General features: G+C 45.2%; 1 protein-coding gene across 1 annotated transcript; it reads left to right on the top strand.

Annotated features, from left to right (window-relative positions):
• The first annotated feature begins 4,307 nt into the window (after positions 1–4,307).
• Positions 4,308–20,109, top strand: Xrcc2 (X-ray repair cross complementing 2). The gene is made up of 3 exons (XM_032907165.1): positions 4,308–4,418; positions 11,730–11,811; positions 19,182–20,109. Exons 1-3 carry the CDS (start codon positions 4,380–4,382, stop codon positions 19,895–19,897), a joined length of 837 nt encoding a protein of 278 aa, XP_032763056.1. The 5' UTR covers positions 4,308–4,379; the 3' UTR covers positions 19,898–20,109.
• Positions 20,110–20,774: the final 665 nt, after the last annotated feature.

The following is a 20,774-nucleotide window of genomic DNA, read 5'->3' as shown; positions in this document are numbered from 1 at the left end:
CTTCCTCTGTCTGCTGCTCGCTTATATTCAAGATGTGGGCCCTCGGCTTCCTGCTCCTGCCGTGCCTTTGTTACAGCATCATGGGCTACAGCCCTCTAGAATCAGGAGCACAAGTAAACTCTTCTTCTATGAGTTTCCTCGGCCACAGTGTTTTATCACAGCAATAGAAAAGCAACTGACACAGCCTTTATTTTCTCCTTTGTGAAGTAAGGCCATTAGACTAGATGACAGCCACCATTTTTGAATGGTGATCCAGATCCTTTGCCATCTGTCTCCGTCCTCTCTGTGGGTCTTCATAATTTCCACTCCCACGTATGATGTGTGGACATCATCATACTTCGGACAGCAAAACTTTTTGGAGATGGTTCTCTCCTCTTTATGTGGTTTCCACAGATTGAACTCAGGTCCCTGGGCTTGCACTGTACATGTTTTTATTCTAAACCACCTCAGTGGCTTGTTTTTTATGGTTTGTAAAATCCTCATTTTGTGACTATAAGAGAGAACTCAGGCCCAGCTGGGTGTGATCATAAAGTCTGTTTCTGTCCTCAGGAGGTAATGACAGCAGGCTCATCATGAGTCTCAGGCAATCCTGGGCTACAGTAGGAGACCCTGTTTCTAAAGCAAACAATCAGAACTTCCCTTGGCCTCCTCACAGGTTGACTTGCTTCCCGATGCTTCAAAGGGTCACAGGCCTTTCATGAGTCTACATTCTGTGATATTCCCATTTTGCCTGGTTTTGTTTTCTGAGTCAGGATCTTGCTATGTACCCTGTTTGTCTAACTGAGCTTCTCATTAACTAACTCTTAGCTGGCCATATTCTGGACTTCAGCATGCGACTCAGCAAGGCCCATTGTTTCAGATTTTAAAAATTATTTTTATATGCGTGGGTGTCTTTCTTTCCTGCATGGTGCTCACAGAGCCCAGAAGAGGCTGGAACTGGAATTACAGGTGTGAGCCTCCAGGTGGTGCTGGAAATGAAACCCAGGTTCTCTGCTGAGCCATCTCTCCAGCCCTTTTATTGTTAAAATGAACAAAAGCAGTGCCTTGTGTAACTTACCACCAAGCCCACTGCGACTCATTTATAGAGCATTGTTAGCACTAAATATGAAACCCACAAGCCAGTGCTACTCTATAGGCCTCTAATGAAACTGCAGGACAGAAGGATGGAACACACGAGTCTGGGCTTTTCCAACCCAGAGGTGGTTTGTCACCTTGACGTTGATGGCCAGAGTTACTACAGTCATACATCACTGAGCTCTGGACACAGTCTGAGGAATGTGTGAGATGGTTGCATAAGTGCCAGTGTCCTGACGCATTCTTAGAGAGCAGAGAGTATGTATGGTGGATGGGATAGTTGATGTGTATAAAATGATATTATGACAAGTCTGGTGGGAAGTCCTCCTGGTGAGATAACCTCTGCCACACACTACGTTCGCCTAACTCTTTAGGTTCTTAATTCCCTCCTCTGCATACTACTAAAGATCAAGAATGTTCTTTCAGGTCTGGAAAGATGACTCAGTGGTTAAGACTGAACATTGTTCTTCCAGGGCACTGTGGTTCGACTCCCAACACCCACGTGATGGTCCACTGTAAGCCATCTCTAGATCTAGCTCCAGGGATCCAGTGCCCTCTGTGCCCCCTGCAAACACCAAGGGATGCATGTGGTGCAGAAAGGTATGTGGAAGCAAACTCTCATACAAAGGAAATTTAAATATTTTTTAAAAAGAGTCTTTTTCTTTCCTCTCCTTCCTTTCCTCCCTCCTTCTAAAATTATTCTTTTACATCTACTTGTGTGCATATATGTGTAAGGTTTTTCTCCTTTTACCAAGTGAGTCCTGGGATTGAACTCAGGTCATTAACCTCAGCAGCAAGTCCCGTTACCCCCGAACCATCCCTTTGCCCCCTATTAAAATTATAGCAAGTGTCCGGTGGTATCACCCAGGATGTTTTGTTTGGCTTTCGTTTGTTTACTCTTTTCCTCAAACTTCCAAATGCTGGTTTTACATATGTGTGTCACCATGCCCAGCTATTACTCTTTCAATATGTAAACACGCATATACACACACCTCCCCAGATCTTATGTATATTAAAAAGAATCTCCTTCTTTCACATCAAGGCTTTTTAAAGCTCTTATTTGTATACAATTACAGCAGGGCCGAGGAGTCGGTAGATCAGTGTATACAAGGCACTGAGAACAGCACCTGGTATTTACAAAGCACTCTCACATCTTAGGGATATGACTGCCGTGACGAAACCCCACAACCAACTTAGGGAGGGAGGGTGTATATTTCACTCACAGTTCAGGTAACAATTCATCATCAAAAGCAGTGAAGGCAGAACTCACACAGGACAGGACCCTGGGGGCATGAGCTGATGCAGAGGCATGTTGCCTACTGGCTTGCTCCACATGGCTTGCTTGGCCTGTTTCCTTATAGAACTCAGAACCACCAGCCCAAGGATGGCCCCACCCACGATGGGCTGAGCCCTCCCCTATCAATCACTAAGAAATGCCCTAGCTGGTGGCGATGGTGGTGCATGTCTTTAATCCCATCGAGTTGGGAGGTAGATACAGGTGGATCTCTAAGTTTGAATTTGGTCTACAAATCAAGTTTCAGGACAGCGGGCTTACACAGAAAAACCCTGTCTTAAAGAAAACAAAAGGAAGGGAAGGAGGAGGGAGGGAGGGAAGGGAGAGAGAGAGAGAGAGAGAGAGAGAGAGAGAGAGAGAGAGAGAGAGAGAGTCCCTACAGCCAGACCTTATGGAGGCATTTCCTCAATTGAGATGCCTCACTTTCAGATAACTCTAGTTTGTGTCAAGATGACATAAACTAGTCACCACAGATAATTAACTACACAGCTTCAAGAATATGACAAGAGACAACCTCACACCTCTTCACAAGGAAACAGCCTACAAATATGTTGGAAAGTGAATTTTCAGGAGAGCTCCAGTAACTGACCTAATAAGTTGTAAACTCCATTCAGGCACGTCTCCTGTGACATACTCCTAGAAAAGTTCAAATCTGATGTGTAGTAGTATGTCTTGTCTTGTACAGACATCCATGTGTACTATGTACATAATATTTGTACTCACAGTTATACAAAGTATAAATATTCTCTGTATTTAACCAATGGACATTTGACAGGCAATAGTAATACATTTATTCTACTCTCTACCCCTTCCTTCACCCAAGATCTTAACAAAAAGGGCCAGGGAATATAGTTCATCTGCAAGAGTGCTTAACTAGCATGCACTGAAGTGTTGATGCCTAGAATTACATAGAGGACTGCTGCTGGCCTGTATTTCTAGAACTTATGAAATACAAACCACACACACACACACACACACACACACACACACCCAATGGCAAACAAACAACCTAAACAAAGAGTTTGAAAAATTCACAAGCTCAATGTATTTCCACAGTTCTTTTCAATTCAATATACACTTCTCCCTTCCCACTCCAGTTATCGATAAGTAACACAGCCAATCAGAGCTTTTGCTTCAAGAAAGGACAAAAGAACGTGCTTGCTCGTTTCCTTTTATTCCGGTTCCGCTGTTCTGCCCAGGGTAGTCTCCTGGACTCAATCAATCATCTGGCTTCAGCCTCAGGAGTTTTTAGGACCAACTGACACATCAAATGCCCAAATCAGTAAACTTTTGTCCTAGTATTTTTAAGACACCATCTCACGCCATAGCACAGGCTATTGCCTGGTCTGACTCTTGGTGATTCCCCTGCCTCAGCCTCCTGAGCGCTAGAATCACAGGCATACACAACCTTGGCAGGAAGATTTACTTTGTTTCTTTAGAACAACTAAGCACTGGGAGAGGTGGTGATCGCCTTTGATCCTAGCACTCAGGAAGCAGGGGCAGGCAAAGCTCGAAGCCAGTCTGGTCTACATAGTAAGTTCCAGAACAGCGAGGACAATATAGGAAATCCATCTCTACATAGTGAGTTCCAGAACAGCCAGGACAATATAGGAAATCCATCTCTACATAGTGAGTTCCAGAACAGCCAGGACAATATAGGAAATCCATCTCTACATAGTGAGTTCCAGAACAGCCAGGACAATATAGGAAATCCATCTCTAAAAAAAAAAAATAAAATAAAATTCAAAATCAAGTACATGTTAATTTTGCCTGATAAAGACAAGTTGAGATGAGTAACAGAAGAGAACGAAAGGACTAAAGGAGGCGCAGGAGACTGGCGTCACCGAGAGGGCGCCGCAGCTTTACCGCGCATGCTCCAGGCCTCTCTGGCCGGGAGCCCGCACAGTGCGCACGCGCACATGGGGCCAGTGCGCTGACTGGCTGTGCATCTCACGCTCTTGCTAAATGGCGTTGCTGGCGGGTAGGTTGAACCCGAGGAGTTGGCGGGGCGATGTGCAGCGACTTTCGCAGGGCAGAATCCGGGACGGAGGTGAGACCCGTGGAGCAGCGGGAGGGCGCGCACCACAGTGGGAGGTCGCGGTGTGGCGCCCAGGGCCACCGTGAGGCGGCGGGGCAGCCGCCAGTGAACCTGTCAGCAATGGCGAGCTATGCGACCGGAGCTGGGGAAGGGAGGCCCACCAGTTGAGGCATCTGTAGACGTTTCCTGAATTTGGGTAGCTTGCTTCACCTCTGTAACTAACCTGCTTGTGGCACCCGTCCCTCTGTACCCCAGAATGACTATGGTCTGTCTCCAGAGCCACGCTAGCCATTTCATTCAGGAACCGTTAGCCGTTAACGTGTGTTACTGGTTCTAGTACTATGTCAGCCAAGAGTTGGGAGTAAGAAACAACAAAAAAATCAACAGACTTGGTGGTGCACGCCTTTAATCCTCGCACTAAAGAGGTGGAGGCACCTGATTTATATAGGGAGGTGAAGTTAGCCTGGTTTATATGGGAAGTTCCAGGCCAGTCAGGACTGCATAGTGAGGCCCTCTCCCAAACAGACAAAATGTAATCATTGAAGCTGGCGTAAAATGTACAGTGTATGGTAAAAGCATGCCTCTCCAAAAGAGGGTAAAACAAATTGTAGGAGGAGATGACTTACATGTTCTTCAGAGGGGATCTAGGTAGCTCAGGCTGGCCTTGAACTTGCTGTGCAGCTGAGGATAACCTTGACCAATTTAATTATGTAAGTTATGTAAATGAATATGTGTTTGTGGGTGGGTATATACCCATGTGTGCAGATGAATTTGGAGGCCAGAGGAAAAGGTGTCAGATGATCAGGAGCTGGAGTTACTAGCAATCGAGAGTCACCTGGGCCAGACTCATGTTCTCTGTAAGAGCAATACCCATTCTTAACTGAGATCCGCATCTTTAGCTCCCACCTTCAACTTCTGACTATCCTGCCTCCCTGAATGCTAGGCTTACACATGTGTGCTAGCATGCCCTGCTATCCACTGCCAAGCGTGAACTCCAGGGTCTCATGATTACTAGGCACAGGCTTAGCCACCTGCACCACAATTCCCAGCCCCTGAACTGGCATTTTAAGGACTATCTGCAGTGGTTTGTTGAGGAGGAAGAAGCAGCTCAGGTAGGGTCTGCATTTAGCAAGGGCAACATGTAGGATAGCAGTTCTCAACCTGTGGGTCACCGACCCTTTTTCAAACCTCTATCTCAAAAAAATATTTACATTAGGATTCATAACATTTGCAGAATTAACAGTTATGGAGTAGCAACAAAAATAATTTTATGGTTGGGAGTCACTGCAACATGAGGAGCTGTCCTAAAGCTAAAGGGTTGAAGCATTAAGAAGGTAGAGAGCCAGTGGTTTAGGAGAACAGCTGGTAGTTCTGGAAAGTTGGAACAAAGAGAATATTGGGAAGTGAGTTTTAAGAAATAGGTGGAGCACACATCTCTCAGTGTAAAAGAGGATGGATGGACGGATGCACTCACATGGGTACACACACACCACAACACTGTTTTTCACTTCCCTCCCAGATCCCCCACCAGGCTTTTCTCTAAGTGCACTGAACATGGCAACCTCATAACACACTATAAATATTGATAGCAGTGTCTGGTTTTCAATAACAATGGAAAAAAGCTACAGAGTTGCCCCTTTGTCAGAGACAAATATTTATTAAGACAAAATAGCATTTACTTAAAAATAACTAGTTTTGTGTAATCACAGACTCACACGCTTTTTTACTTATATAAATTTTGCCTCATGCATATGTGTGTAACTAATACACACCTGGGTCCATAGAACCCAGACGATCATCAAATTCCCTGGAAACAAGTTACAGTTGCCAGTTGCCATGTTAGTAGGAAGACTTGACCTTTGGCCCTCTGCAAGAGCCATTGCTCCAGCCCCTGAAATACATTGTTGTTGTTGTTGTTTTTTCCTTCAAGATTTTTTTTTAAAATACCCCGGCTGTCTTGGAACTCACTCTGTAGACCAGGCTGACCTCAGAGGTCCTCTGCCTCTGCTTCATGAGTACTGGGAGTAAAGGTGTGCACCACCACTGCCTGGCTGAAAACACTTTTCTTAAATGAAGAGGAAAGGATTTTGCTATACTACTCTTATGGTCATTTCTTTTTGCACTTTTTTGTTGTTTTTGTTTCATTGAGGCAGAGTCTCATATAGTCTAGGCTGGCCTTGAACTCATGATGCTTCTGCCTCCTCAGTACTAGGGAGGAAAAACCACCATGGTTGGTTTCTGCATTTATTTCTACTAGTCTTTTCCACCAGAATCACAACTTAAAACAAGATAAAAGCAAAACCAAGATGTTACCCTGTGGCACCCCACCCTCTCTCTCCATTTCTTTGCTTGTTAGAGTGGTGTGTGACCTTTGCCCCTGCTTCCTTAGCTCCAGTCATGGAATCCACCATAACTGCTGAGCACAGAAGAGAATTTCTGCTCTTAAAATGCCCATTAGAATTCGTCGATCCAGGCTAGGCTACATGTCTGAAATCCCAGCATGGGAGGCCAACCTATGCTACAGAGTGCACTCCAGACCCCTTGGGCTTATAGTAACCATGTCTTAGGAGAAACCGTATGAGAGGGGAGCATGCACAAATGGCTTTCTTCTTTATGGAAAGTTGGAAGATCATGATGGGTTAGCTTAGTTGTCAGTTTGATGGGACTTAAAAATCACCATGCAAACAAATCCCTGGTTGTGGGTGTAAAGGATTTTCTAGGTTGGGTTAATTGAGGTGGGAAGACTCGTCCTAAATACAGGCTCTGGCCATCACATGGGCTGGGATCCTCCCATACAGAATAAAAGGAGAAAGTGAGTTGAGCACAAGTGTGCAGTGCTCTCTCTGCTTTCTGACTGAGGATGCCATGTGATCAGCCTCCCTTTTCTGACATGGTGGTCTGTGTCTCATAGAACTGAATGTTCACTGTTGCTGGGTGCCTGGGGCAGGTGGTAGAGATACCTGATTGCTAACACTGTACCTGCCTGGCTTTGCATAGGTCTGGGGGTCTGAATTGAAGGCTTCATGCTTGCACAGCAAGGACTTTACCTACTGAGCCATTGCTGAAGCACTCTTCCCAATTAAAACTTTATCATATACCCAATGAAAGAGTAACTGAAGTTGAAATAGGTATATCTTATAGTTTCACTTGACTTTTATGTGTTTATCTTTTAGCCTTATGAATAGTTGCTTTTAAAAAGGTAATTATAAAGCAGCAGTTCTGGGAATAAGTTTAGAACTCTGGGATTTAGTTGTATCATATTGGAGTGACAGTTGTCTTTCTGTGTCATATAAACAATTTTTTTGTTCAAGATCCAAGCCTGGGTCTATGCCCTGAAGGGGCAGTTGAATTTTGGAAGTGGCTGAGGAGTCTAATTTCACATGTGGAAAGAATTAGTCTTCTGGTTTTATTACAGTATTATTTTAAATTTTTGAGATGGAATTTCACTGTATTGTCCAAGCAACACTGGGAATGTAAAATCCCAGCCTAAACCTCCCAAGCACCAGAAACTGAAGACGTGGGCCAGCAAGCCTAGCTAGCTCTAGTCTGTACTGTGATAAAACGCTCTGACCAAAAGCAGCTTAGGGAGGAAGCCTTGTTCCATCTCATGCCTCATCTAGCTCCTATTTCATCGTATGCCCATCATACAGGGAAGGCAGGGCCAGACAAGCAGAGGTCATAGAGGGAGCTGCTTACTGGATCGCTACCTCCCCACGACTTGTTCAGCCTCCTTTCTTATACCACCCAGGACCACCGGCCCAGGAATGGCACCCCCTACAAAAGCCTGGGCTCTCCCATATCAACTACTAATTAAGAAAATGTCCCCACAGGCTTGTTTCCAGGCCAGTCTGGTGGCAACATTTTCTTAATCAAGGTTCCCTTTCCCAGATGATTCTAGCCTGTGTCAAAGTGACGTGAAAACTAGCCAGCACATCCTCTGATCTTAGCAAATACTTGCGGATAAAGCCAACCTTCCGCATTGACCACATCCACATCAGGGCAGCTGATTCTTACTCTTACCCACTGTCTACTCCAGCTGCCTGCCTTCAGTTGCATGATACTTGGTCACACTTGTGAACCCCAAGACTGTGCTATTTACTGAGAAAAAAAAAAACTGTTTCTAATTGTGTGGCTCAGCCTTAGCACACACATTTAATCCCAAACATTGATGTAAAGTTAGTTTGTAGAAAGACACACCCATGTTTGGAAGTCTAATTGAGTGACAGAGTGATGAATCAGAGAAAGATTTGACAGAATAGGATATGCCCAACTCTGATGAAAAGAGAGGGGAAAGGAAATCTACGTAAGGGACAGTGCAGAGAGAGGAGAAAAGAGAAAGGAGGCCCTTTTACCAGGACAGTTACACAGACAGGTTATGGAGAGAAAACAAGCTATACATAGGTGAAGACCGAGAAGGAGTCAGAAGATTAGATTAGGAGTCAAGCAGAGCAATTCTGGAGCAGCAGAGAGAAGCCAGATTGAATCAGTCAGCTTGGAGAGGAATTTGAGCCAGGATAGCTGAATTGAACCAGCCAGCCTGAGATCAGAAAGAAAAAGAAGCAGTGAGCTAGCTTGTCCTGCAGTAAGTCTCAAAAGCTGAAAACATTCTAGGCCTAGATGTATGGAGACTAGAATAAAAAAGACTGCTTCATCTTTACCCATAGCAAAAGCAGGTTTTACAGGAGCAAGGGCAGCTGTTAATACCTCACAGCCTGTTATCCTGTTCTTGTCTCAGGGTTTCTCTGTGTAGCCCTGGTTACACTGGCTCTGTAGACCAGGCTGGCCTCTAACTCAGAGATCCACCTGCCTCTGCCTCCTGAGTGCTGGGATTACAGATGTGCATTACCGTGTCCAGCAGTTATCCTATTCTTACCTCACCTGCAGGCTGCTAGGAGCTCCAAGGCATTCCAGAGCCAAAGCTCAGCAGCCCTTAAGGAATGCCTGGCTCCGTAGTGAGTTTCTTTAGTCATCACAAGGAATCTCTGTGAGTTATTACTCAGGTCTGAGCACTCAAATGAGTGAAATCATTTCTGGACAGGCAAAAACAGTGCCATCGGGTTAGGGCTGGCTGTCATGTCCCCACAGCTCCAAAGGACGTGGGGATTACCCTCCATTTTAGCTCTGGCCTGCAGCACACATAGCTTCTCTCTGGAGCTACTCCCTGCTACAGATTTCCCCACAGGATGTCTGATGGCCCTGGCCTCTTCTGAGCTCTCCTCCAAACCTGCCACACATTATGGTCTCAGCGGTTTTCTGGAACTATGGCATAAACTCCATGACCCTCCCACTCTTGCAGTTTGTATACCTGTGACCAGGGCGTGGCCTGATGTGGTCCTGTCTTGAGATTTCTGCCACCAAACGGATAAATTCATTACTTTCTAATTCAGCCTTACCCAAGTTCAGAACGCAGCCAGATTCTTTGCTAGACTCTAACCTGGACGGTCAATAGGAACTGGGCCTTCACGGTCTCCATTTCTCTCGGCATTCTTGCCTTCCCAACCCCCAGCAGGATGACCCATTAGTTCTGCATACAGCTTTCTAGAGCTCTTCTGCCACAGCTCTAAATTCCTCCACCTTCCTCCCGCCATCAGTTCCAGAGACCTGAGACCCGGTCTTCCGTATTTCTTTTCTCACTTCTGTGAGCAGATGCTAGACAAAGGCTACTTAAGGGAGAGTTTATTTTGTCTTAAGTCCATAGCAGCAGGATACTCAGGACAGCAGAATTTGGGATGATTGGTCACACTGCATCCTCAGTTAGGAAATGAAGACTTAAGGAATTTGCTTTAGTGGGCTTTAATTGTCATGTGACACACCCTAGAATCACCTGACCTTCTTTTGAGGAGTTGCCTGAGTCAGACTGACCTGGGGGCATATCCGTGGAGGACTGTCTTGTTTATTAATTGATCCTGTAGGGCGGCCCAGCCCACTAAGATGGCACCATCCCTAGGTTCTGGTCATGGGCTGTTTTAGGAAAGCTAGCTAAACATGAGGCAGAGCAAGCCAACAAGCATGTTCCTCCATGGCTTCTGCCTTTCCAGCCCTGATTTCTGTCAGTGCTGAACTGTGGCCTGGAAGCGTAAGCCAGTTAAAGCCTCTCCTCCTCTAAGTTGCTTTTAGTCAGAGTGTTGAGTCCTAGCCACAGAAAGGAAACTAGGCTAGCTCAGCTTGCTCTCCTGTTCAGTGTGGTACCCTGGCCCCGGTTTGGCATCTCACACATTGATGGAGGTCCTTTCCTCTTCAGTTAAACCTCTGTGAGCACTCTGACGCACCCCCCCCCCCAGGGGTGTAACCTTAGTGGTTATGATCCCAGTCAGGTCCCCTGCCTGTTTCATGTAACAAGCTCTTGCTGCTCGAACCAGCTTGTGCTTTGCCTGCACACCGCTCTCCGTGTGGTCGGCTGCGCCCATCTCCTATGCCTGCTGCACCTGCCTGTGGCCCCCGTACTTGGACTCCTACTTTAAAAATACAACTAGGCCTGGAGCTCCTCAGGGAGCCTTTTCTCTCCTTTGCCCTGGGACACTTTCCCAGCTAAAGAAAATGGGGCAAATTAAATCAGACCATTGTGTAACTGGCCTAAGTACAAAAAATATTATTGTAAAATACAGCAACGGTAGTTTGCCATTAGAAATGTGTCTGTATACCCTACAGTTGCTATCCATTCCTTTAAAGGTTCCAACTCACTTCAGTAGGTCTGATATATAAATTAAAAGTTAGATAATTGTGAAAACAAATAAACAGGGATGGGCATGGCGTCAGGTGCCTTTAATGCCAGCACCTGGGAAGCAGAGGGCAGGTGGGTTCTGTAAGGTTTTTGAGGTCAGCCTGATGTATATAGTGAGCCCCAGGCCAGCCAAGACTACATAGGAAGACCCTATCTTTGTTGTTTGTTGTTTGTTTGTTTTTCAAGACAGGATATTACTCTGTGTAACAGTAGAAGTCCTGTCTTTAAAAAGGAGAGGCGGGAGGAGGGCGCAAGGGCTTGGAGAGGTGGCTCAGCAGTTAAAGTGGGTGCTGCTCCTGCAGGGACCCACTAGGCCCCCAGCACCCGCACTGGTGCTCACATCACCGTAACTCCAGATCTAGGATATCCAACACCCTCCGCTGGCCTCGGGCACCTCTGTACACATGACGTACACACCGATACACATAAATAATAAAACCTTTTAAACATAAGCATAATATTTCTCCTAAGTTGTATTTCCTTTTCAATATTTATCTCTAAATCTTCAAAATTATGGTCTTAAAGATTTTTGAAATTTACATAAATAATTTTAGAACATTGTATTTATTTACATAATATTTTCCCTCTCTCTCTTTTGTAAGCTCCTTGCCCGACTTGAAGGCAGAAGCTCCTTGAAAGAACTAGAGCCCAGCCTGTTTGCTGATGAAGATTCACCAGTGCACGGTAAAACACAGTGCTTAACCCAGGAGCCCCTGAGAAGAGTTCTGTGAGACCGTCTCCTTGAGCAGGCACTTGTGCTCTGCATAGCCATGTCCACTCCTAGGAGGCCGTACAGGCTAAGTGTGAGGCACACTAGCACAGGGAACTCCAAGCCTTCCTAGTCTGCCAGGTGACATCATCTTCACACATATGCTGGCCTCTGTCCCAGAGCACAGTGTTCGTGGGAATTCTGCTTGGATTATTTTTCATTCTTTTTCCTTAGAAGCTTACAGAGCTGCAAGAAAGTCCTCAGGTTCCCAATTGTTCTGTTAATATTTCTCCGGCAGGAAAATAGGTACTAACTTGTGTTATACTAGGTAAACTTACAGGGAAGGTTGACTGTTGAAGCTTAGTTTCAGTGTAATATATAGAACTTAAGGTCTATAATTGAGTTTAGAATAGTCACACAGATGTATAACTGTCACCTCAAGAAGAAGCCCTTCTGTACTAGTAGTCAGCCCTAGGCAGCCATAGCCAGCTTTCTCTATAGACTCACTCTTTCTAGAGGTCTTAGGTGATTAAGGAAGGCTTTTATATCAGTCTTTGTAGATGTGTCAGGAGCACACCTCTCCCTTAAGATTTATGTATTTATGCATATGATTGTTTGCCAGTGTCTATGTCTATGAATCATGTGGGTGCCTGGTGCCTGCCATGGCCAGAAAAAGGCATTGGAACCCTTGGAACTAGAGTTACAAGTGGCTGTGAGCTGTGATGTGGGTGCTAGGAATAGAACCCAGATCCTTTGAAAGAGCAGCAGGTACTCTTAAGTACTGAGTCGTCGCTCCAGCCCAGGAACTGATTCTGTGGTGGGGAATAGTCTCACTGTGTGAGGTCACCATGACTCAGGAGCTGTGAGCAGTGTTGCCATGGTTTTAGTACAAGTCCTTCTGTGGATAGATGGGGTTTGGGTTCCTTGGGTGACACCCACGAGGGAGATTGTAGGTTATAAGCAGCTCTGTGCTCTTCATTGGAGACAGCCAAAGTGACTTCTAAAGATGCTTCACGTTTTACTCTGGGCCATCAGTGAAGTATCGGTCCACACCCCAGGACCAATTATCAGTGTGTCTTTGTGCTAGTGGCATCCTGCTCTGTTTGGAGTGACACCCGTTTGTGGCTCTGCTCTATCTTTCCCTGGTGGCTGATGATGTTCATACTCTACCTGAGCTCACCCACAGTTTGAATATTTAGAAGAAATGTCAGATTCGCTAACTTTAACCAAGTTCCCTTTATTGCATCACAGTGGCTTTATGTGCTTTTGATAAACGATGTTTTCCCAGTAGATGAAGCTGCAGTGTGCCTGTTCACACTGTTGTCAGGGCTGTGTTGATCCCTCTGAAGCAAAGGGTTGTTAACTTTGTTGAGGTCCTAATGTCTGTTCTTTACTCATAATTACTATCATATACGAAACTCATATTCCCTAACTGAAGGTCAGGAAAAGTTACAGCCGCACATGCTGGTACATCCTGGTAGCCCAGCATTCAGGAGACTGAAGCAGGAAGGTCAAAGTTTAAGGCCAGCTTGTTGTATATAGCAAGATCCTGTCTCAAAAATAAACAAAAGATGTATAGATTGTCGTTTTTCCCCTGTTCTTTTTGCTTGGAAATGCATGTTGCTTTGATTTCAGGCCTTTTAAATTTACTAAGACTTGTGCTGTGGCCTGAGAGGTGGTTTATTAAGCCAGAGTACACCATTTGCACTGTAGAAGACTGTATTCTCCTGTACTTGGGCCAAGTACTCTCCTGATGACTCTTGCTTCTGGCTGACAGTTGGTGTAACTTCTGCTTCCTTGCTGCACTCATGGGTACCTGACTGTTCTAGCTGTTATCCCATTTTCTAGAGTGAGTAAGCTATTGATGTTTCTAGATGTTTCTATTTCTCCCTTCAGTTCTGTCTATCTGGCTTCCTGTGTTTAGGGCTTTGAACATTATGCATATAAAAGTTTATTATTGTTATGTCTTCTTGCTGGCTGACCATTTATCATTATAAAATGTTCTTTTCCCTCATACTCATCAGGATGTCACTATTTAAAACAAAAGCAATATCCTAAGTGTTGACAAAGCTGTAAAGAAACCAAAACTATCACGTACCTCTGATAAGACAAAGAAAATGGTGCAGTCATTGTTGAGAGCTTCCACAGGTTAGTGGAACTAGAACTACCATACAATGTGAACAGCTGTGAGGTGGAAGCGAAGAAATGTCCATCACTGACTGGAGGGATAAGCAAAGTGCAATGGCTGTCACCTGTAATCTCAGCATTGAGAGTTGAGAAGGTCACCCAAGGTATGAGACTAGCCTGGCTACAAAGTCACACACACACACACACACACACACACACACACACACACACACACACACACACATATAAACACAATGAAATATTTTTCTACCTTATAAAGAAAGGAATCCTATCGATGTGGATAAAACTTGACTGGGTAGATAGCTCAGCCGTCAAGAGTTTGAACTGCTCTGGGGGGCCAGAGTGTGCTTCCCAGAACCCATAGCAGACAGTTCATCACCACCTCAGCTCTAGTGGAGCTTTATTTACACTTCCGACTATTCAGGCATTTGCCTCAAATGTACATTTCTACTCGTACATATTGATTAGAAATAAGGGGTATTTTAACAATTTTTATTTTTATTTTATGTAAATTCGTGTTTTGCCTGCATGTGTGTCTGTGTGAGGGTGTCAGATGCCCTGGAACTGGAGTTACAGACAGTTGTGAGCTGCTGTTTGGTTGCTGGGATTTGAACCCAGGTCCTGTGGAAGAGCTTCAGTGCCCTTAACTGCTAAGCCATTTCTCCGGCACATAAAATATTTTTGAAAAGACCTTGAGAATGGTATGTTAGGTGGCCTAAGCCAAACCAAATGGCTCTCCTTACCTGGGTTGTTGAAGGCATTTAAGGGGGAAGAGCAGCAGCAGCTGTGCAAGGTCTGGGATTCACCGTGCAGCCCAGGGGCAGACCTTGATTGTGGCAGTCCTCCTGCCTTGGCAGTCAGCATTCTGAGATTATAAGTCGCCAACACATCAAGTTTATTTCATACATTTTTTAGCTTACACATATATACATACTATCTAAAATAATAACTTTTATTTTAAAAGTTCATTGTATGTGATACTATTATAACCTTCTTGTGATGCACATCCCTAATCTCAACTCTTGGAAGACTGAAGCTGGAAGATCAGGAGTTCAAGGCTAGCCTTAGCTTCACAGAATGTTCAAAGCCACCCTGGCTATCTGATGCTGTCTCAAGAAGCCAATAATATTAATGACAACGATGATGATGACGATGATGAATGATGATGAATGATGATGAAGGAAAAAAACACAAATAGAAACTGCTTGGCTGCTCTACACTCAGTGTTTTCCCTTGGTTTATAAAGCATGTCTGTGGTAGGCTGCCTCAGTTAGATCCTGAATTTTTCCTTCCATTTCTCCTATCTTTTTTGACCATTTTCACCCTGTTTTGTGACTTTTACCTTCTATTTCTCTGGTTCTTCTTTTCTGGTTGTTGTTTCAAATAGATTATGCCCTGGCATACTTTTTTCCCTAAGATTTATTTTATATGTATGAATATGTTTTGACTGCCCATGAAGGCCAGAAGTGAGCATTGACTCCCCTGGAGCTGTAGTTTCAGGTGGTTGTGAGCCACCATCTGGGTCCTGAGTCCTCTACAAGAGTAGGCAGTGCTCTTAACTGGTGATCCATCTCTCCAGCCCCTCTGCTATACCATTTTAATTCCCTTCCCATTCTCTTTATATTTTTTAGACTATTCTTTCTTGTCATTAATGAATATCTTAATTATAGCTGTCTAGTTCTGACTGACGTCACTTTGCTTCAGTGGTTTACTAAGCCCTCACTGCTGCTGCGGTCCAGTTGGTCTTCGCCCTTGTACCTTTCCCATTACAGCTATGCACTGTGTGCTCACTGAAACTCCGCTTACTGATAACTGATTGGAAGTAGTGATACGGGTGTTAGGGCTGTGTGAGTGTGAATCTGTCTGTGTGAGTGTGAATCTGTCTGCGTGAGTGTGAATCTGTCTGTGTGAGTGAGGGCCTCCCATTCCCTGTGTAGCTGAGGCTGACCCTCAGGAGTGCTGCGATGACAAGTGTCTGTCACCACACCCAGCTTGAGGGTGTTTGTTGCCTTCATTTTTGAATGGATATTTATTTCTAAAGGGGACTTGACTATTATTTTTGGGGGAGGCGGGGGAAGTTTCTCTATGTAGTCCTAGCTGTTCCTGAACTCACTCTGTATACTAGGCTGGCCTCAAACTCAGAGATCCTCCTGCCCCTGCCTCCGGAGTGCTGGGGCTATAGGCGTGCACCACTGCCCGCTCTGAAAGGGGACTTTATGTCAGGAGTCTCAGTGTCCAAAACTGTGCTGGCGAATGGGAATGGAAGTGAGGAATACTAAGTTTCCTGAAGAGAAAAACAGTTTGATGGCCAAGGCAAGGAGACAGCTGATTTGTTGTTCGATTGTCTCCGTGGCCCCTAGTGTCCTCATGCGAGCTGCATCGGCCCTATGCTGAGCTGCTCCAGTGGGCACAGCTGCTCGGCAGTTACCAGAGGGACATGCTGCTACCCTTCCTGCTGCCCACGTACTGACATTTCCTGTGCGGCTTCGGTCGTGTGCCTTTGTCATCAACTCCTGTCGTTTCCCTCAGCCTGAAGTCCTCTGGGCTTGCTGGTACAGCAGGTCAGCTTCCCTGAACTTCATAAGAAAGCTTGTCATTTTATGTGTGTTTGTGTTGATGAGCTGGGCCTTAGGAAACTGACTGTATATTAAGGAACGGTGTATAGTGGTTTGTGTGTGTTGTGTGTGTGTGTGTGTTCAAATATTATAGAAACTTTGAGAAACACCATCATGTTTAGTCACTACCCAAAACGAGTGCTTATATTTATTTACATTTACTGTAAAATGAAACAAGAACTCGGTCGGCAGACCCAAGACTGGGGTTTCTATGATAGTAACCCTTCCAGCATCTATTATAGAAAGTTTAAGTTGCAGTAAGATCCTTGGGCTCTGGGCTGTGGAAGCATTTTTAATGCATTTGCAGATGGAGGCTGCTTACTGCAGTGCCCAGTTTCTAAGTCCTTAGAACTAGAAATTGTGATCTGCAAATTCAATGTGTTTGCTACACAGTTAGGCTGGTACCAAGGTGATTGCTTTGGCTTTTTTTCTTATGTATTCTAAAGGCTCCTGCCTCAGTCTCTGAGCTCCAACTCCTCCCAGCGTCTGGGAGGAGCTGTCAGGGCCAGACCATCCAGATTTCCCCAGCCAAGTCAGTCTAAGCTTTTCAATGCCAAACTCTGGAATTTTTGTTCTCTCTTCTTTTTCTTCTTCTCTTCTCTCCTCTCTTCTCCTCTCTTTTTTAAACTCCAAATTGCCATGTCAGCACTTTGGCTGGACAAGGGTGCTAGCTTTTTGGGTAACAGCTCACAAACATGAGATCATAACTTCATATAAACTTACAAGAACTATCCCACTTAAAAGGATACTATTTGAACATTTTTTATATTAAGGAACAAATAGTATATGTTTATAAGATCAGTAAAACTGATCTGAATTCATCTTGAAACATCAGCAGGGACTTTAGTTAGAAGACCTTAGTGACAGCACTCAGATGTGATTTTTGTTAGGAACGGCTGCACTGTGCCTACCTACTTCACTGTCAGTCTGTAACAGAGAAGTGATATTAACCATGAACTTGATCTCTCAATTAAGGATTTGACTTTAAGCTTTAAAAAAAAATCAGTTTAACTCATGCCAAAGCAAGAGCCTTTCTTTATACTTATTATGTGTTACTAGTCTTTTGACACACGGTTGTATAGCCCTGGCTGCCTTGGACTAGAAACTAGGGTGGCCTTGAACTCACAGAGATCTGCTTGCCTCTGCCTATGGAATACTGGAAATAAAGGCATGCACTACCACACCCAGCTGCAGTTCTCTTTTCTGTTACCTTTTTTTCCCCATTTTTTATGCGTATGGTATTTTGCCTCATGAATGTCTGTTTTATGTATGCTCGATACTCCTGGAGGTCAGAAGCACATGCTGGATACCCTAGGACTGGAATTACAGTTATGAGTGTCCATGTGGGTGCTGGGAATCAAACCTGGGTCCTCTTCCAGTACAGCAAGTGCTCTTAACTACTGAGCCTCACTCCATGCCCTGGGCATTTGTAATGTGTGGTCTCGGGGAACCTTGTACTTTCCGGTGCTGACTGTGAGTCATGCTGAAGGATGACAGTGATCTGTTATCTGCAGGGAGACACGTGGCAATCTGCTGAAGTGTGTTAGGAAGTCTCGTAGTCCTGGGGTTAGATTACTCGGTACCAACCTTCAAGAAGGCAAAAGGAAATGTCATGTATTAGTGACTTTCACATCACTAGGACACAACAACCTAAAGAGAAGTATTCACTTTGGTTCATGGTTTCTGAGGGTTCCATCCCTGGACACTTGGCTTCAGCACTGCCATTATGGTACGAACATTCGGAAAGACTGTTCTTCACTTCAGGTCAGGAAGCAGCCAGAGCAAGATACGCTCCAGAGGCCCAGCTCCAGTGACTTGCTTCCTCCAGCTAGTGAGGTCACAGGGGGTTAACCCGTCACCACAGCAGATCTCCCAGACATGGCTGTCCAGGCACTTTGTAATCCAGTCACTGATGCTCAAGATGAGCCATCAGCTACATAGCTGCTAAAGTGGCTTTTCCTACCAGCGTTAGATGCCTGAGAGACTAAAGAAGCTGCTGACAGGTTCATCTTAGGCTTCTGTGTGATTAACTGTGTCCTTAAAGCAGTTTTTATTAATCTGTGTATGTGTGCACTAACACCACAGCACACACAGTCAGGACAATCGTGGAGGTATAACAGGCTAGTGGGGTTTTCCTGTCTGCACCCCTATTTCACCACAGTGCTACTGCATCAGCATTGTGTGGAGTCTGGGATCTGAACTCAGGTTCAGTCACTAACAACACAGGTTCTGATGCCCCAGAGGCATGTGGGCCCATCTCAGGGAGTCTCCCTTGCACCACTTCAACCTTTTTCTACTGGGTGGGGATGGAGTCAATGGTAGAGCGGTTTCCTACCGCAGCTGAGGACCTGGATTTCATTCTCAGCACCGACCAGAACAAACAACAGAAAACTTGGTCCTTTCCCAAAGATGCCGTATGAATTTCTTATTCATTTGCATTTGCCTATATAGATCCTCCTTAACAAATGGATTTAGATTTTTAGATCGTATTCAACAAACCTCTCTGTAAAGCTCTCTGAGGCTGTTCTGTGGCCCACTGTTGCATTGCTGGATCTTGACTGACATTTTTGAATTTTACACAGGTGATATTCTTGAATTTCATGGTCCAGAAGGAACGGGGAAAACAGAAATGCTTTATCATTTAACAGCCCGATGTATACTTCCAAAATCAGAGGGTGGACTGCAAATAGAAGTCTTATTTATTGATACAGATTACCACTTTGACATGCTGCGGCTTGTGACAGTTCTTGAGCACAGACTCTCGCAGAGCTCGGAGGAAGCCATCAAGCTGTGTCTGGGCAGGCTGTTCCTGGCGTACTGCAGTAGCAGCATGCAGCTGCTGCTCACGCTGTACTCGCTGGAAGCCCTGCTGTGCAGTCACCCCTCTCTCTGCCTGCTCATTGTGGATAGCATGTCATCCTTCTACTGGATAGACCGAGTCAGTGGAGGGGAGAGTGTGACCCTGCAGGAGTCAACACTGAAGAAGTGTGCTCAGCTCCTGGAGAGGCTCGTCACCGAGTACCGCTTGCTGCTGTTCGCAACAACGCAGAGTCTGTTGCAGAAAGGCTCAGACTCAGCAGAAGGGCCTTCTTCCTCCAGGCCCCCGTGCGATGGAGACGTGGACTACAGAGCCTATCTCTGCAAGGCCTGGCAGAGGGTTGTGAAGCACAGAGTCCTCTTCTCTAGAGACGATGAGGCCAAGAGCAGCCGGTTCTCATTAGTTTCACGACATTTAAAAAGTAACAGTTTAAAAAAACACGTTTTTATGATTAGAGAAAGTGGGGTGGAGTTTTGTTGATCTGTATCATCAGAAAGGCTTTCGGTGCACTAAGGCAAGTCTTTAAAGTCTTTTATAGGCTAAAGTGGTTTGATTCTAAAGGTTTTGATTCTGGGGAAATTAATATAAACAGTACAGGAAAACTCGAAGCTGCTCTGTCCCCTCCAGGGTGGGGAAGGTCAATCAGAACTGAACTCCACTGAGCTTGTTTTGAGGCTCAGTGCATGATACACATGTCAGACCGAGTCACTTTCTGAGCACTTTAGGAAGAGCTCGCTGCTGGCCCCTGGCCCCTCGAGGCTGTGACTGGAGTGTGCAGCGCTGATATTCCAGCTGAAGGAAGCAGCACAGGGCCACCTGCCCATCTGCCTCCCTCAAGAAACTGGAATGAGCTGGGTCTGGAGGAGGCAGGTGGATCTCTGTGAGTTCAAAGCTTGCCTGGTCTATATAGTGAATTCTAGGATAACCAGAGCTGCATAATGAGATCCTGTCTCCAAAATCCACTCGATAAACAGATAGCTAGCTAGCAGGGTGAGGCTGGAGTGTTCGAGTCTTCCTCCTTCCTCTCCCCCATTTTCCTCTCCTCTCCTGCTTCCCCCGAGGATGTCATATAATTCAAGCTGCCTCTGCCTCTAGGTAGTCTGGTAAACAGTTGTTGCTCCTTGCAGCCAGCAAATTTTGATGAGTTACACTTGAATTCAAGATGAGTTTCCATTGTTTTGGGGTTCTGTGTAATTTTTCAAACACAGGGAAATGATGTACTCATTTTAGAGTTCTGAGTTTATTTTGGAATGCTCATGTCATTAATTGACCGATTCTGAATTGTCGGAAGTATATATCCGTAGTGTTCTCTTCCTTGTCTAGAACAGCCAGAGACCAGCCTTTCCTTTCCAGCTGT

The sequence above is a fragment of the Rattus rattus genome, chromosome 6 (assembly GCF_011064425.1).
Source record: "Rattus rattus isolate New Zealand chromosome 6, Rrattus_CSIRO_v1, whole genome shotgun sequence".
In the NCBI taxonomy this organism is placed as follows: Eukaryota; Metazoa; Chordata; class Mammalia; order Rodentia; family Muridae; genus Rattus; species Rattus rattus.
Note: the sequence above shows the minus strand (reverse complement) of the source record. Positions and strands in the feature narration are given on the sequence as shown.